The following is a 16,318-nucleotide window of genomic DNA, read 5'->3' on the forward strand; positions in this document are numbered from 1 at the left end:
TGAACACCCCATTCAGCTAAGCCGGGTTTTCTTTAGGAGGGGTATTTTGCAAAGCTGAACCCCCACCCCAAAAGAGCCCCCCCCGCTTTCCCCCCGCTCTTCCCAGGCTCTAAAACGAAGCCCGGTGGCATCCAGGCTCCATTCCAGCTCCATGCCAATTAGCGCTAGTTCCCCGGGCATCGCTGAATAGGGCAGCGGGATGCGAGGCAGGATGCCCGGAGCCATTTCCCACCCCCCTCCCGAGCGCTGCCAGGCTCATCACCCCAGCGAGCCACCGCCCACCCCCCCGGGGGTCTCCTGGCCCCCAAAAGGCGTCGATGCCTCCAAGAATCCTGTCCCAGAGGGAGGGGGATGCTTTGGGGCGGGCGCGTTATGGGGAGATGGTGCAGGGGGGTTGGGGGATGCTACAGAAAGAGGCTTTGAGGGAGTTTTGGGGAGACTTTAAGGGAGGCAGGCTGGTGAGGCCGGTGCTTTGGGGTCACGCTATGGGGAGGTGCTTTGGGGGTCTTTGGGGGGATGCTGCGTGGAGATGTTGTAATGGGGTACTCGGAGAGGGTCAGAGGTGCGGTCAGGATATTTGGGAGCGACTGGCACGGGGATGCTCAGTGTGGGGCGTTCCAGGGAGGCTCAGGGGGCAGTTTCGGGGGTGCTCTGAGGCAGACACGGTTCCTCCACCCCCTTGCCACCGGAGGCGGGACTCGAACCGGGGATCCCAGAACCGTGAGGGGCTGGGGCTGGGGGCGGCCTGCGGTTGGCTGGGGCGGGGGGCGGGGCTTGCGGCGAGGCGGGGCAATTATGGGCGTGACCGGGGAGCCTGAGGGCGTGGCCGGGACTCCGGGGGCGTGACCGAGGCGAGATCGGGGCATGGCCGGACCTTCTGTGGGCGTGACCAGGATGCGATCTGGGCGTGGCCGGGACTGCCGGGGCGTGGCCGTGCGGCGGAAGCGGCGCCAGGATTCAAAGCTGCGGTGGCGGCGGAAGTGGCGGTTGGTGCGGCCTGAGGGGCTCCGGCGGGCTCGGCGAGGGGGGCTACGGGGAATGACGGGGAATTACGGGGCATGAAGGTGCAGGGGCCTCCGGAGGCGGTGGGGGGATGCGGGAGGATGGGCCCGAGGCCGTGGAGCAGTGCCCAGGGGCGGGTGAGGGTACACAGGGGGTGCTTGGGGCGGGGGGCGGTGGAGTGGGGGTAGCGGGAGATCGGAGCCCACCCTCGGGGGAGCTGGAGGTGGGGTGCCGCGGGGCTGGGTAACTGGTGGGGAGAAGAGAAGGGGGGGCAGTGATGGGGCAGAGGGGCTTTCAGCCGCCGTGGGCTGGGGGTCAGCGCGGGGAGCTGGGAGCTGCGGCAGGCTGCGGGTTGCGGTGCCGCGGACTCACCCCGAGCTCTGTCCCCTCCCAGGGCCGGGCCCGCGGCGGTGCCGGGATGGTGCTGCCCCCGAAGGAGCCGCGCCGGGGGGCCGGGCAGCCCCCGGGGAGGCAGCGGGCGCGATCCCTGCAGCGCAGCTGGCGGGTGCTGGCCGAGAGGAACCAGAGCGTGGCACCCGTGGGCGCCTGGGTGGAGAGCGCGCCCGGGCAGCAGAGCCCGGCCTTTGTGAGTGCGCCCAGGGGCATCTCGAGCCCTTCCGTGTGCCGCTAAAACACCCAGCGGCGCCAGAGCCAGAGGGGATCTTTTTCACAGCCTGAGGGCAGACAGGAGCATGGCTCCTAAAAATAATATTGATGTGATTTAGCGGGGTCAGAAGCCGCTGTGATGTCCATGTAGTATGACCTCCCCTTTGCACAAGCCCTCAGCATCTCTAATAGTGGATTCCCCTCCAAAAAACTCTGTTTTTTGAGGAGAAATGCATCCATTTTAAACATCAATCAGGTGGGGAACCCAGCCAGTGCTGCTTTTTTCTTTCCCACTCATCCCTGAAGGATGTCAGGGAGTCAAGATTTTACTCTGTGTTGCTGATTTAAAAAAAAATTTAAAAACTGAGCTGAATGTTTCAGGGTCTGAACCAATGTCTACTGTACCCCGTTTGAAACACATAAGGAAATCTTCATGGATGCTTATCTCAGGGATTTCTGTTTTCAGGGTTATTCTAAGAGGACTAAAAGTGCATTAAATATTGGATGATGAGTTCAGTCCCCTGTAATTAATGTCTGAACATTATAAAATCTCCTGCCCTTCTGAGATGATTTATTTCTATATTGTAATTTAAATCCTGAAAGGCTGAGATAATTTATGGAAATCAATCGTCTCCATATTCCACAGGACTTCCATCTTGGCACTATGAAACTTCTGGGGGAGCTGATCTTTTCCTGACAGCTTCAGGGGGTCTGGATGCTCCTGGGGCTCCCCATGTGAGGCTTCCAGAGGTGAATGAAGCTGCCCAGGGTTATCTGAGCTTATTTAATACACTTCTAATTAATCCATAGTAATGCTTCATGCACCAGAGTTGCTGCTGAGCTGGGCAGTGGTTGAGCTGGCACTGGGCTGTTCTCTGGAGCACTGTCTTGGTTTCATCCCTAAAAGTGCAGATTTCTCCCCATCTTGGAGTTTTGTTGGGCTGTGCTGGCCCTGCTGTTTCAAGTTCATATAGGGCCTCACCCCTTTCCTCCCTCCCTTCAGTCTCTGGTTTCTCTTGCTGTGTTTGCAGCCAGGAGAGCAGTGCTGTTTTAATTTAAGCCATGGTAGTGTTGCTTGGCAGAATTGCAAAGAAAACAAAATGGGATTTTTGGGTTTTTCAGGTCATTGCTCTCAATCTTTCACTTCAGAGGGTAAAGGCATTCTGAAGCAGTGTTGTGTTCTGTGAACTGCTTCCCTGATGTGCTTCCAGCCTTGCAGAACATCACCAGGGTGAGGGGCTGGCCTGTTCCTTTTGGATCCAGGCTTTGGCTATTTGAGCATCCTTTAATGGGAGCGGGAGCTGGGAGCTGCTCCGAGGGTCTCCTTTTTCTTTCCTTCCCGGTGTGTTGCAGAGAGGTAAAGGCAGAGGTGTTCATGCTGTTTCTCTAGTCAGACTCAATCCAGCCCATAATAACCCAGTGGATATTGTCCAAGCTATTATTCCACATACTTTGAAACAAAACATGAAGTTTGCTCTGGAGTTTCTCTAGTCAGACTCAATCCAGCCCATAATAACCCAGTGGATATTGTCCAAGCTGTTACTCCGCACAAAACATGAAGTTTGCTCTGGGTGCTGCTTGTCTGCCTGGTCACTCCGGGTGGGGGAAAAGGGAATCCAAGGACACAGGCTGCTCTAATGCTACAGTGTAGCAAACCCTGGTGAAATCTGCTTCCACCTGCCCAGGCTTCGGCATCCCGGGTGGAGGAGGAGCTGCAGGAGCAGCAGCGGAGGAAGGCAGCCAGCCTGAGGAGATTCCAGGGCGAGGTGAGGCAGCGGGTGAACCGGCAGGCCAGGCTGCGCCGCAGGCTCGAGCTGCAGAAGGCCTACGAAGCAGTAAGTGAGGCTCTGTCAGGAGAAACTCCAAACACAGCATAAATTGGGAAAAACCCAAACACTGGAGCTTAAGTCAACACCTTAAGTCAAGGTGTTAATGAGAAAAAATGAGAAAATCTGAGGCTCCAGACCCTGTGGTGGCAAACGGTGTCCAGGCTGGGTCAGTGTGACACTTTGGCTGATGCTGGAGATGCTTTGAAGCCTCCCCAGGGAAAGGTTACTGGCTCCTTCAAGCAACAGCAGAACAGAGTTCTGAAACTCCCTGTGGAATTGCCTGTGGAGTTAAAAAACAGCCAAGCAGGAGTTGGGAATGATGTGGATGTGTCCTGGCTGCCTTTGAAGTAAAGCACTTTATCTGCAGTTTCTTTTCCGATCCCTTTTCCAAGCAGTTTTCAAACAACACTTTCCCTCTGTCTTCGCATTCCCTTTTCCCCCGTGGGCTTGTTTTGGATTATCCTGTGAATATATTTAATTCTTTCTATTCTCAAACAAGTGCTGGGGAGGCTTGCCAGGATCTGACTGTGGCAGAAAAGAGAATGCACTGACATGTCACCAGCCTTGGCCACCCTTGGGGTGTTTGGGCTGTTTCCATGGCTGGCTAGGGATGTCCTCATGTAACTCTGCCAGCTCCAAGCGGGAAGCCCGCAAATGCCCTCAGCCCCAAAGAACCTGATGATTCTTTGTATTCTCAGCATGGAGAGCCAAACTTGGGAGCTCCCTCCCAAGCAATTTCACCCAAGGGTGGTGAAATGTAACCATGGTTGACATCTTGCTGGGTTGTGGTTGGAGATCCCTGTGGCTTTTTCCTGGCAGGTGGAAAGGGAGAGCTGTGCTGCTGTGCAGTACTCGACCCCCTGGAAGAACACATGCCTGTTCCAGAGCTTCCCTGCTCCCATCATCTGTGCACCCAGCGCTGGCTCTGGCCCAGCCCAGCCAGAAGAGGAGCACAGGGAGCCATTCCAGCAGCAAGCTGCCGAGGTGAGCCCTGCCCTCCTGCGCTTCCATCGCTGCTTCGGCATTTTGGATCCTCAGTGTTTGAAACGGGGAACGGGCCATGTTTTCCTTTTTCTTTCTACAGCACATCCCTACTATTTGGGTTTAGATATTGGGTTAAACGTTAGCTTGCACTGTCACCCTGAACGCTGTGGTGCTCCTCAGAGCATCCAGCTGGGTGGCTCCTCCCAGATGCTGTGGCTGGACTGGTCTGGCTGCTGGCAGGCACTAGGTGGTGCCACCTCATTGCAACTTGTCTCGTGCAGCCCAAAATTTGGGGAAACCTGCCTTCAGGACTGTTTAAGCCCTTTTTTTTTTTTTTTTTTTTTAATAGTGATGTTTATGGTGCATTTGGTGGTTTAGAAAGCCTGTGTGCTCAACTAGGATCTGGAGTTATTCCAGTTGAAGCACCACGGGGTGGAAAATCACTTCTGGCTGGATCCCAGTCAAGAAAATTTGGGATCTGGCATCTCAGCAACATGTTTTGGGAGCAGATGAGTTGCCTGGATCAGAATTTTGGTACCTTGGGGCAGCTCTGAAAGACCTTGATTGTGTGTTGGGTTGTGCTGCCTTGATGGAGCTCCTTGGCTGGAGCAGACTGACTGGGAGATGTCTCCATGCAGCTGAACTTGTGCTGTGTTTTCTCTGCCTCTCCTCCGGGCTCAGCTCAGCAGGGCTGTGCAGCAGGTGCGGCGCAGGCTGGCCTCCCGCAGGATCGTGTCCCACGTCTCCCCCGGTGCCTGCAGGCAGGAGGTGAGGAGGGCTGGCTGGGCTGAGGGCAGAGAAATCACCTTGCAAACTGCTCTAAGTTTGTCTCTAATTAGCAAATCCAAAACATCATTCAGGAAGTTTCTCCAGCAGGAATGAAATAAACTGCTTTACTCATGCACCTTGTGGGTAGCCCGTTTCAGAGAAGGCAGCAGGATAAAGTGTGTGAAAACATCTCTGAGATGAACTCAAGAATGCAAAATAGACTTTTAAACGTTGAGATTGTGATCTGGGTATCTGGGAGAAATGTGATGACCAGCCTTCCCTTCAGGTGCCTTTATTTCTTCAAACCTCAACAACTCTTTCCATTGCATCAATTGCTTGTTTTGTGTGGGTGGTGAAGATCTGGAGGGTTTTTCCTCACCCCGGGCTGGCTTCTGGTAGAGAATGGTTGGTATGCAGCTGCTTTCCTCAAAGCAGTGCATGGAAGGAGGTCAGTCCCACTTTTTGTTATGCTGAATTTCACCCTGCTTTTGCTCCTTCAGTTCTCAAGACCACTTTTGTGTTGTAGCTATTTTCCAAGACCTTTCTTAAACTGATGTACAGAACATCAGGAGCAACCCAGCCTGGTGTTTTGACTTATTGCCTCTGGAGCCAGTTTCCTGCCCATCCTGTAAATCCTCATTCTCTTCTCTTTTTCAGGTTCACCAAAGGTGAAGTAGATCTTTGCTGATTATCTAGAAACTCCCCTTTCTTTGTACTCTTGGATTTCTGATGAAGTCAGTCAGCTCTGCAAATAGGACTCAGAGAAACACAATAATTATGGTCTCAAGAACCTTGTTACCTGTTTCCAACAGCAAACATTCTTCTAGTTTGAGCTTCTAATGCATTCAGTGAGATAAACTGATTTATGACCTCGCATAAATAATAAAGCCACTGCCCAGGTGAGCCGGATCCCAGTCAAGAAAATTTGGGATCCCAGTCAAGAAAATTTGGGATCTGGCATCTCAGCAACATGTTTTGGGAGCAGATGAGTTGCCTGGATCAGAATTTTGGTACCTTGGGGCAGCTCTGAAAGACCTTGATTGTGTGTTGGGTTGTGCTGCCTTGATGGAGCTCCTTGGCTGGAGCAGACTGACTGGGAGATGTCTCCATGCAGCTGAACTTGTGCTGTGTTTTCTCTGCCTCTCCTCCGGGCTCAGCTCAGCAGGGCTGTGCAGCAGGTGCGGCGCAGGCTGGCCTCCCGCAGGATCGTGTCCCACGTCTCCCCCGGTGCCTGCAGGCAGGAGGTGAGGAGGGCTGGCTGGGCTGAGGGCAGAGAAATCACCTTGCAAACTGCTGTAAGTTTGTCTCTAATTAGCAAATCCAAAACATCATTCAGGAAGTTTCTCCAGCAGGAATGAAATAAACTGCTTTACTCATGCACCTTGTGGGTAGCCCGTTTCAGAGAAGGCAGCAGGATAAAGTGTGTGAAAACATCTCTGAGATGAACTCAAGAATGCAAAATAGACTTTTAAACGTTGAGATTGTGATCTGGGTATCTGGGAGAAATGTGATGACCAGCCTTCCCTTCAGGTGCCTTTATTTCTTCAAACCTCAACAACTCTTTCCATTGCATCAATTGCTTGTTTTGTGTGGGTGGTGAAGATCTGGAGGGTTTTTCCTCACCCCGGGCTGGCTTCTGGTAGAGAATGGTTGGTATGCAGCTGCTTTCCTCAAAGCAGTGCATGGAAGGAGGTCAGTCCCACTTTTTGTTCTGCTGAATTTCACCCTGCTTTTGCTCCTTCAGTTCTCAAGACCACTTTTGTGTTGTAGCTATTTTCCCGGTCTCTATGCCAAGACCTTTCTTAAACTGATGTTCAGAACATCAGGAGCAACCCAGCCTATGCTGAATTTCACCCTGCTTTTGCTCCTTCAGTTCTCAAGACCACTTTTGTGTTGTAGCTATTTTCCAAGACCTTTCTTAAACTGATGTACAGAACATCAGGAGCAACCCAGCCTGGTGTTTTGACTTATTGCCTCTGGAGCCAGTTTCCTGCCCATCCTGTAAATCCTCATTCTCTTCTCTTTTTCAGGTTCACCAAAGGTGAAGTAGATCTTTGCTGATTATCTAGAAACTCCCCTTTCTTTGTACTCTTGGATTTCTGATGAAGTCAGTCAGCTCTGCAAATAGGACTCAGAGAAACACAATAATTATGGTCTCAAGAACCTTGTTACCTGTTTCCAACAGCAAACATTCTTCTAGTTTGAGCTTCTAATGCATTCAGTGAGATAAACTGATTTATGACCTCGCATAAATAATAAAGCCACTGCCCAGGTGAGCCAGAGGGTTACAGGAGATCCGTGGGAGTCCTGATCAAGTCATCCACAGCAGTGAGAAACACTGGGAGGGGTTTGGGGCCATCCTCCATCCCAGCCTCACTGCACCTACAGTTAATCTACATAAGGAAGTTTAACAGCTTCCCTGATTTATTCTGGGAGGAATATATTGATTTATTGCATTGCTCTGTTTTATTACTCCGTGATATATGAGGAGAAAAAAGCTCCCATATTAATCTAAATCTCTCCCTGTATGAAGGTTTGGCATGTTCCCAGCCTGGCAGGAGAGCAGCATGTTCCCTTCTCTTCAGGTGTAAAAGCTGTCACAGACATAACCGTGGACCTGACCCCCTTGGTAGTGCTGCCTCTGCTTTTGTGCTCCCTGGATTTCCTAGAGCTTTGTATTCTAGCCCTTTTCTTTGATTGTATCCCAAGGGTTTTTCACCCTATACTTCTACAAGGCAAGTGGGGTCAGTAGCTTAATCAAGATGCTTCTTTCTTCCTTCATCCAGGCTGATAATGAAATCAAAGAACAGAGCCCACCTAGTTCTTACCCTATTTCTGTGCAGTGAACTCCTGAGACCAAATCTGGGCCATGTTTTTAATCAGTTTTGTGCATCCCACATCAGACTTCCATCTAACAGGTTTTGCTTTACCCCAGCGTTGAATTAGGCCACGTCAAGAGCTCAGCTGGACCCCAGAGTCTTCTGCTGCTCTTTGCCTGAGGCCTCTTCCTTCTATTGTAGGAGACATTCAGTTTATCCTGGCCTGACTCCTGACAAATTTATGGTGGTTGCTGCTTATCTTGTTTTCTTGTGGCTTGCAGCTAGTTTGCAAGGTGATTTCCTCTTGTTTTTTCAAAAGTCACAGTTAAACTCTTGAGGCTAAAATCTTCTGTTTGGTATTTCCTTTTCCTCCCGTTTGAATAAAGACACTCCTTGGGCCCTTTTCTGATAATCTGGACCTCCACAGATTTCAGGGAGCTGTTTGCACCTTAGCTGCTGCTTCTGACAGTAGCCCGGGGGAGGTCCATCCTCCTTAAAAACTTCAGCTTTAGGAATAAACCTGACTTTTTCTTCCCAATAATAGTCCCAGCATTCTTCTCCCTGCTGCTGCTAACTCAAAGCAAGTCTTTGGCTGAAAAGTTGGGGGTTCCTTTCCCTCGCTCCTGTTTTCTGCATTTTTCTTCTTCTTTTTCCTTTCTCCCTGTAAAGTGTTGCATTCCCTGTGATAATAATCCATGTTCCTAAGATTGCTACTCTTTCTCTACCCCCAAGATTTCTTTTCAGCTTAAAAGCATCCAAGGAGTTAATTGCCTGCTTTCCCAAGCAGATACCAGAGTGGTAATTGCCTGGAAATGACCTGTCCAGTGTTCCAGCTCATCCTGTTACTGAGTTTTGCCTTCAGGCTTTGGTGGACAGCTGTAGCTCCCCAGCATGGCAGCACCCAAATGCTTTTCCCCAGTGTCTCATTCCACCAAATTGGTGTTGTTTTTCCACAGTGTCATGTCTTTCTGCCTTCAGTGTTCCAGAGCAACTTCCAAAGCAATAACCCTTCCCTCTATTCCCTTAGCCTTACCAAAGCAACTGTTCTGTGGTGTTTCTGTCATAATGGGGTTGATGGAGTGATTCCTGTTGTGTCTATCAAATAATTCCATGTTCAGACTGATTCCAGGCTGTTCTCTGTCCTTCCCAAACATCAGCAGAGCCATATCAAGGAATTCTTGGCATCATCTGCTCTCCTACTGATCCGTCCTTTCCCTCTGTCAGCAGTCCTGTGCCTCCCTTCCCACCACGCTGAAGGAAAAAAAGAAAGCAAGGGAAAAAAATTATCCTGGCTTCAAGCTTGCTTCTGGCATTTTAATTCTTTATTTTGTAGGAAACAATCTGCTGCCTCTCAAAATATTGTGGATTGCCACTGGGGAGCCTGCCCACTTCCCATCTGAAGGAGTGTACTCCGTACTCGGTGTCGCTCAGAGATTCCAGCTCCGTGCCACTGTGAAATAGTGCCTGGAGAGGTTTCTGCCTTGCTCTCCCTTCACCCCATGTTAGTCCCACTGCCTCTGCAGTTGGGGAGTCACAGTCACCCTGCTACATTCCTGTTTCCCAGCTCTGGTGGCCCATGGTGCTGCTGAACACATGGTGCTGCCAGATCACATCCAAGTGACAGCATGCACAGCCTCCTGTGTGTTAAAGCTGCTCCAAGGGGGTTCAGTTTTCCCTTGGCACCAAAGCAGCCAGATTTCAATTCCATGTTTACACCCATGTCCTCCTTTCTCCAGGACCCAGACCCCTGCCTGGCAGCTGCAGTGCCCATGGAGGAGAGTGAGGAGCTGCTGCTGGCAGGACACCACGATCTGCCTGCTGAGCTGCTGGAGCAGGGCACAGCTGCACATGGCACTGAGCAGGATGATGGCTTCTACATCAAAATTCAGTTTGAAAAAGTAAGACTCATGCAAAGTTGGTCTTAAGTGGTCCAGATCATAGATTTATTTTGGTGTCTGGAAGAGGCTGCTCTTGGAGTAGAGCAGTTGTTCCCTCAGGCCTGCTTAACTCCTAAACCCACCATCCTCAAAGCGGGCTCGGGAGCAGTACTGGAGCTCAGTGAGGTCGGCACTGCCATCCCCTGCTTCCATGGCCTTGGATTGCTGCCAGCTTGTGATGCCACTTGGCAGCTGCCCAGGTGAAAGCTGAAACCAGGGCAGTCACATCATACCCAGGGCCATGCTCAGACCATGCCGAAAGACCAGAGGGTGGAATAGATCAAAAGAGATCAAATCAGTCAGAAACCTTGAAAAGAGGGGGGTGGGGAAAGAGCTTTTTATCAGGTGAAGGAGATGGTTGTGTCCATGCCTGGGGGTGGCAGGCCCTGCCCTAGGACGGGTTTAGGAGGGCTTGATGTACTTACGCTTCCTCTTTTGTTTTCAGGCAGCTGTTTTTGAGCATCTGGGGGGTGGAAATGGTTCATCCTGATTGCCTGGGGTGGTTGGCAGAGGCTTTATGGCTGTGGCAGTGTGTGCCCAGCCTTGGCTGGGGATTAGTCCAGCTTGGAGCAGAAATACTGGCTGGGCAGATGGGGACACAGCGGAAGTTTTTGCTGAGGTTTACACTGAGGTTTTGGGACATGTTGGCTGTGGAATTCCCCTTACATTTAGTTATTTTTTTTCACACTTCAAGAAATTCATAATAGAAATTTGGGATGGGGAGATGTGCATCCATATTAAAGTAAACCAGAACCCTCCTCCAAGGATATCTTTAGAGGTATTTTGACAAAGCTTTGGTGCTCAGACTCCTGTATTGAGTTGTGGCACATCTCTTCTGTTCATGGCCAACCTGGACCCCAGATAAAGCCCATTCGGGTAGGTCATCCCGTTGAGGTCTGGAGGGATCACACAGGGGCCCTGCCTCCAGTGAAGAGCATTTTGCTGGGGAAGATGAGAAAGAGCTGTGGTGATGCTGATGCTGCTCCCTTCCATTATCTCTCAGGTCTGTGGTGGGTCACTGAAGGACTCGAGCCTGCCTGGGCCTCCTGGGAGGCCACACAGTGAATGCCAACCTCCCCTCAAACTCTGGGCTGGTGTTGACCAAGAGGAAACCAGGAAGCAGGTCTGTCCAGGGTAGCCAATCCCTTGTGGTTTTGTTTGAAAGAAATTGGGTGTTAGGAATGCTGCTGGCTCTAATAAGAAACCTCAGAGGAGCTTTGGTGTATGAAACTCCTACTGGGTTTAGTTTGTCAGCTTTTGGTCTCAGGGCTTGGGCAAAGCTACCAGGTTATTTTTTAAAATCTGTCATGACTAAGTGGAGCTGTTATCTACTCCTCCTACAAAATCTGGGATCTCAGTAACACCAGAAATTTGAAGGAGAAACAGGCTCCTTTCATTCTGCCTGGCAAAACCATGGGGTGCTTGCTGTAGTTGTAAGGAGCTCAAGAAGCTGCTAAAAATGCTTTAAAAAAAAAAAAGAAAAAAAAAGAAGAAGAAAGAACAAAGCCAACTTTATCTTGTTTAAATACAAGACTGGAATATAAAGGTTTCTTTGCTTTTGGGAATAGCCTCAAGCTCAGCCTGCAGGCCAAGTGGATGAGTTCACAGTGAGGGTTTACAGCCTGTGTCCTGGACAGTTTGGACAGTTTGGCTCGTGCTAATCTCGGTGTTATAGAGTGATGGTGTTTCTCTTGGATGCCTAAAGCCCGTGACTTCGATTTTCCTGCTTCCTCCTGCCATGAAGAGGAACATTTCTCTCTCCTTTTGTCAACTTCCTTGCAGTTTGCAGTGTAAAATTATGAACAATTTGCATGTTTTTTGTTTCTTACAAGTGTTTTCAACCCAACAGATCCCAAATATGGTTGTGGTTTCTCACCAGTGTGACAACAGCTGGGCCTTCTCAGGCTGCTCCTCCTAACCCTGCTGTTCCCTTTCCTCTTGCTTTTAATCTCCTTGGCTCTGATCCATCCAAGATAACTGGTTCTGCAGCACTCTCCTCTGCCTGGGTTTTTTCCATCCGGTTTTATTCACTGGCAGCCTGGTGATCTCTTCTCCTCCTCCTTTATCTCCAGCTGTGCTGGGCTCTCTCCATCGAGTGAGGTGGACAAACTCAGCCCAAAGGTTTTGGCATTCATGAGGAAAAATCTATGCATTAAACTTTTGGGAGTCATGGAGCTCAAACTATCTCTGTACCCCACAGCAGGAGGGCTTTTGATTTGAGCTTTAGCCAGGAGGTTTCCCTGCCCTTGCTGCATCAGTGGGATCAGCCAAAGCCCAGACACTAAACCCTCAGTATCCATATGGGAGTTCTTCCCTGCAGGTCCCCTGGATTTGTCTCAGCTATGGTTTTGCCACCTTGGTGGCTCCTCTGCATGTAGAGAATCCAGCTTGGTGTCATACTTTCATCTTTTGGAGGAGATAACAGGGTTCCAGTGCACTGCAGGGGAACACCAGTATCCAGGTGGCTCCAAATTCAAGCAGGCTGAAGTTGGAATTGGCTCTTTTCCCCTCAGCAAAGCGAGAATTTAGGAATTTGCCAGGTGGCAGAGCTGCCATCCATAGGCAGTGTCAGTGGAGGGATGCTGGTACAAAGCTCCCCAATGCTTTGAGATGACTTGGTCTTTCCTACCTTGGTGCCATCTCTCCCGCTTCCCAGTGCTGGGTCATGTGCACTCAGAGGTGTTGAGGGTCTTTTGGGGAAAGAGCGAGGTTCCATCTTCCAGAAATCAAGCAGAACACTGGTATCACTGGATATTCATCCCAGGCATCCTTCCCAAATGTCCCTGTGTTGTTCTCCGAAGCGGCAGAGCGAGTTCCTGCGGTGCCGGCGCCTCTTCATGGCCCTGGAGCGCGAGCGAGTGCGGGAGCACCAGCGGCAGCACCAGAGGCAGCAGAGAGTTGCCCGGTGAGTCCGTGCAGGTGGTGGGGTCACCTCCTCCATCAGGGTCCTTCAGGAGGTTGGAAAAGTCTTGTGAGTTTGTGTGGTGTAAAGCAGGCACTGATGTGTAACCGCCCTGGGGTGGGATTCACACAGCCAACCCCCAGCAGAAACCCTTGGGCCATGTTGAGTCCTTTAGCACTTCTCTGTCTAGTTTGGAACTCCCTGTGCAGCTTGTTTAGGAGTTGGGAGCCAAATCATGGGGCTGGAAGAGGTGCAACTTCCCAAAACATGACTCTGGGAACCTAAGCCTGTGTTTAGAAACTTTGGGGTGAGGTTATGTCATTGTGCTAAGCTGTGACCATCCCTGGCATTTTTAATATCAGACCCTTCACCCTCGTGGCCATAAAAACTTATACAGTGTAATAAAATATTTTACAGGCATTTGTTCTGGAGTTGAACACTTGGTATCTGTGTAAAAGTATCGGTTGTGGTGGACTTTTCTCAGCTTCTCCTGTGAAGGGGTTGATTAAGGAGAAGTTCTGCAAATTCACAGCAAAACAGGAAAGCTCCTCTAATTTTTGTTTTTTCCCTGGCTTTCCTTTGAATGAGCTGACCTAAATCTGACCATCATGGCTCTTCTGTTGTCAGGCTTTGGGGGAGTGGGACAGGCACCACAGGGCAGGATTTCCTGGGCATTTTTTGGGAAAAACTGCCAGTCTAAAGCAGTGCTCCTTGAGCCACATCCTGACATTCCAGTGGCACTTGGGAGCTTGGGAGAGCTAGTCCTGCCCTGTGAATGCTGGCAAGGCCCCAGGGATTCCCAGTTAGTGCAATACCTTTTTATTATGATTTTTAGCTTGGATTGTGTGCAGAGGGGAGCTGGGTTTGTAATTACGGGGTGTAAAGCCCGAGCTGGCCTTGGCCTCAATTTCTGGAGTGGATTTATAGTGCTGTACTTAAGGTTCTACATTTCATTTAAAAAACATTTCCAATTTTATAACTCAACCAGAGAAGATCACCTTTAGCATTTTCTTTCTGGATGTAAAGATTTGACCCCCTACATGAAGTAAGGTCTGAAATGTCTTCTGGCTTCTTCTCAGCCTTCATTTTGTTTTTAATGCCCCCTGGCCAGGAGTGGCGTGGGACACTTGTTGCATTTGGGAACAAAATGTCAGATACTTTTGTGTAAAGTGTTTGTGCTTTGCAATTGCTGCTTGTCGGGGGAATGTGTGTTGTGTTTGGCGGAAATTACACAACCCAGGTCCCACTAAAGGGCTGTAGGGCCACACAGGTGGAAAGGAGACTGAGGAAATAGAGGAAAACTTGGTTAAAAGTACATTTTAAAGACTATTTTGGAGTAAAGGTGGGATCCTTGGAATGTCTCTGCTGTACCCAGCCCTGTCATGCTGCCCTGTCCTGGAAGGTGCTTACAGAAGGATCCGAGCTGCCTCATAATCAGAAACATTGGGCAAGCTGGAAAGCCAAGGTGTTGGTCCTTTCTGGGGGGTATTAAAGAGCCCAGCCTGCAGGCTTTGTTTAAGGACAGAAGAGCAGCTTTGGGGAACTGTGTGTGGCAGGAGCACGTGTGGATGTGTTGCAGGAAGGAGCTGGAAGAGGAAGTCCAGGATGGTGAGAAAACAGGCAGGCAGGAAGAGTTTGAGGGCAGGAAACCATTCACAGTCTGGTGTCGCCATATGGGGGGAAGAATGGAGGCTCAGGAAGCTTTTATGACCATTCTATGTTTTAAGCCAATATGTTTGTTTATATTTATTTATATTTAATGCTGTGATTAGTGCAGAATTACTTCTGCCTTTGAAAGCAGCAGCATCACCCAGATTCCTGTGCCCTGACCTCAGAGCCAGGAATGGAGATTGGGATGGAAAGCTCCTTCTCTGAGCATGTGTGTTCCCTGCAGGATTAAGAGGCAGAAGGAGAATCAGCGCCGGGCAGAGGAGCAGAGGATGCAAGACATGGCTGAGCAGAGAGAGCCCTCCCCAGGAGAGGGAACCTGGGTAGCCCTGGCCCAGCTCCAGCTGGAGGAGAGGAGAGTGAGGGACAGACAGCAGCGGGATAAGGAGCACATGAGGTACAGGCAGTCTGTGCTCCTTGTGCAGAGGTGTCACAGGTGTCAGTGCCAGAGGTGAATGTTTGATCCCTTGCAGGTATGTTGAAGCTCTGAGAGCCCAGATAAGGGAGAAAGTCAAACTCTGTAACATTGACTTGCCCCCACTGTGTTCCTGTGGGTCTGATTTCTGGGATTCCCACCCGGACACCTGTGCCAATAACTGCGTCTTCTACAAAAATCATAAAGGTAGGAGCTCCTGCTTTCAGAGAAGAGACACCTGGGCCTGATTATACAGGGAGAACACAAACCAGGATAGGTGTTTCCATGCTCCTGGGCTGCTGTGCAGAGATGCTCCTCCAAATATGCTCTGGAGAGGGCAAGTCAGGAGCTCTGCTGCTTGACCCAACCTCTGTACCTTAGGGAGTGTAGTGGCATCTTCAGCAAGGCACCAGCCCCTACAGTGTGTTAAATTACACAGCTGTGACACAGCCACGTGTGGCTATGGACACAGCCACGAGGAAAATGCTGCAAAGCATCTCATTAGGGACACAGAGCCCTCTGCCTTAAATGATGAATCTTCTGCTAGGAGGATGCATAAAGTTGTGGAAATGGCCTTCCTTAGGTGATGGAGTGCACTGACTTTGAGCACAGCTTGGGAAAATACCTGACTGGGCCACTGGGAGTTATCTGGGAGGGAAAATAGAGATATTTGGGTTCATAAAATGATCTTTGGCTTGTGTACTGATTTATGTTCGGGAGTGTGCAGAGCGTGCAAATGGGTGTGTGGAAAACTGCAAGCATGTCGATTTACCTTAAACCCCAATCACTGCCTTTCTGCTCTGGTGAAAGGCTAGAGCCAAGCCCAGTTTCGGGCCATAAGTGCAACTCTCATGCCCTGATAGTGTTTGTGTCCCTGTTCTGCTCAGCCTACAGCCAGGCGCTGCACTCGGTGATCTCCTCCTGTGCCCATGCAGCCACACGCTCTCTCCAGGACTTGGCTGCTCTCTGTGCTCGCTCTGGGAAGCGTCTGTGACCGAGGAGCTCCATGTCCCAGCACCTGGGGTGAGCAGGGAGGGGGGCTGTGCTGCATCCTGCCTGCCCCTCCACGCCAGCTGCCAGGCCGGTGTCACCTTTGTTCTCCCAGTTTGTGCTGTGCCTCTCCCACTCTGCCCCAGGGGTGCAGCTGGCCGGGGCGATGGTCGAGGTGAAGGAAGCAATTGCTCTGTGGAGTTGGTTTATGGCAGGCATTTGCATTCCAGTAGCTATTGACTACATATTCTTATTGACTAATCATTATTGTGGAATAAACTGCTTTCAAAGATTGTTTGTCTCATTTGAAGTGTGAAAGGAGGAGAGATGAGGTGCCAGGGGTCATATCTCTTAGGGGAGGTTTTTTAACCTTTCCCTGCTCCCTTCCTTCCCTTTTC

The 16,318-nt window shown here is 50.5% G+C and overlaps 1 protein-coding gene across 1 annotated transcript; it reads left to right on the forward strand.

Moving 5' to 3' along the window:
* The first annotated feature begins 1,044 nt into the window (after positions 1-1,044).
* On the forward strand, positions 1,045-16,213 carry CCDC15 (coiled-coil domain containing 15). Its single transcript, XM_041480645.1, has 11 exons — positions 1,045-1,064; positions 1,397-1,588; positions 3,294-3,443; positions 4,257-4,421; positions 5,103-5,189; positions 9,745-9,906; positions 10,949-11,068; positions 12,747-12,850; positions 14,742-14,912; positions 14,989-15,137; positions 15,818-16,213. The coding sequence occupies exons 1-11, from the start codon at positions 1,059-1,061 to the stop codon at positions 15,922-15,924; spliced, it is 1,413 nt and encodes a 470-aa protein (XP_041336579.1). The 5' UTR covers positions 1,045-1,058; the 3' UTR covers positions 15,925-16,213.
* The last annotated feature ends 105 nt before the right edge of the window (positions 16,214-16,318 follow it).

The sequence above is a fragment of the Pyrgilauda ruficollis genome, unplaced genomic scaffold (assembly GCF_017590135.1).
Source record: "Pyrgilauda ruficollis isolate IOZ18807 unplaced genomic scaffold, ASM1759013v1 scaffold52, whole genome shotgun sequence".
Classification (NCBI taxonomy): Eukaryota; Metazoa; Chordata; class Aves; order Passeriformes; family Passeridae; genus Pyrgilauda; species Pyrgilauda ruficollis.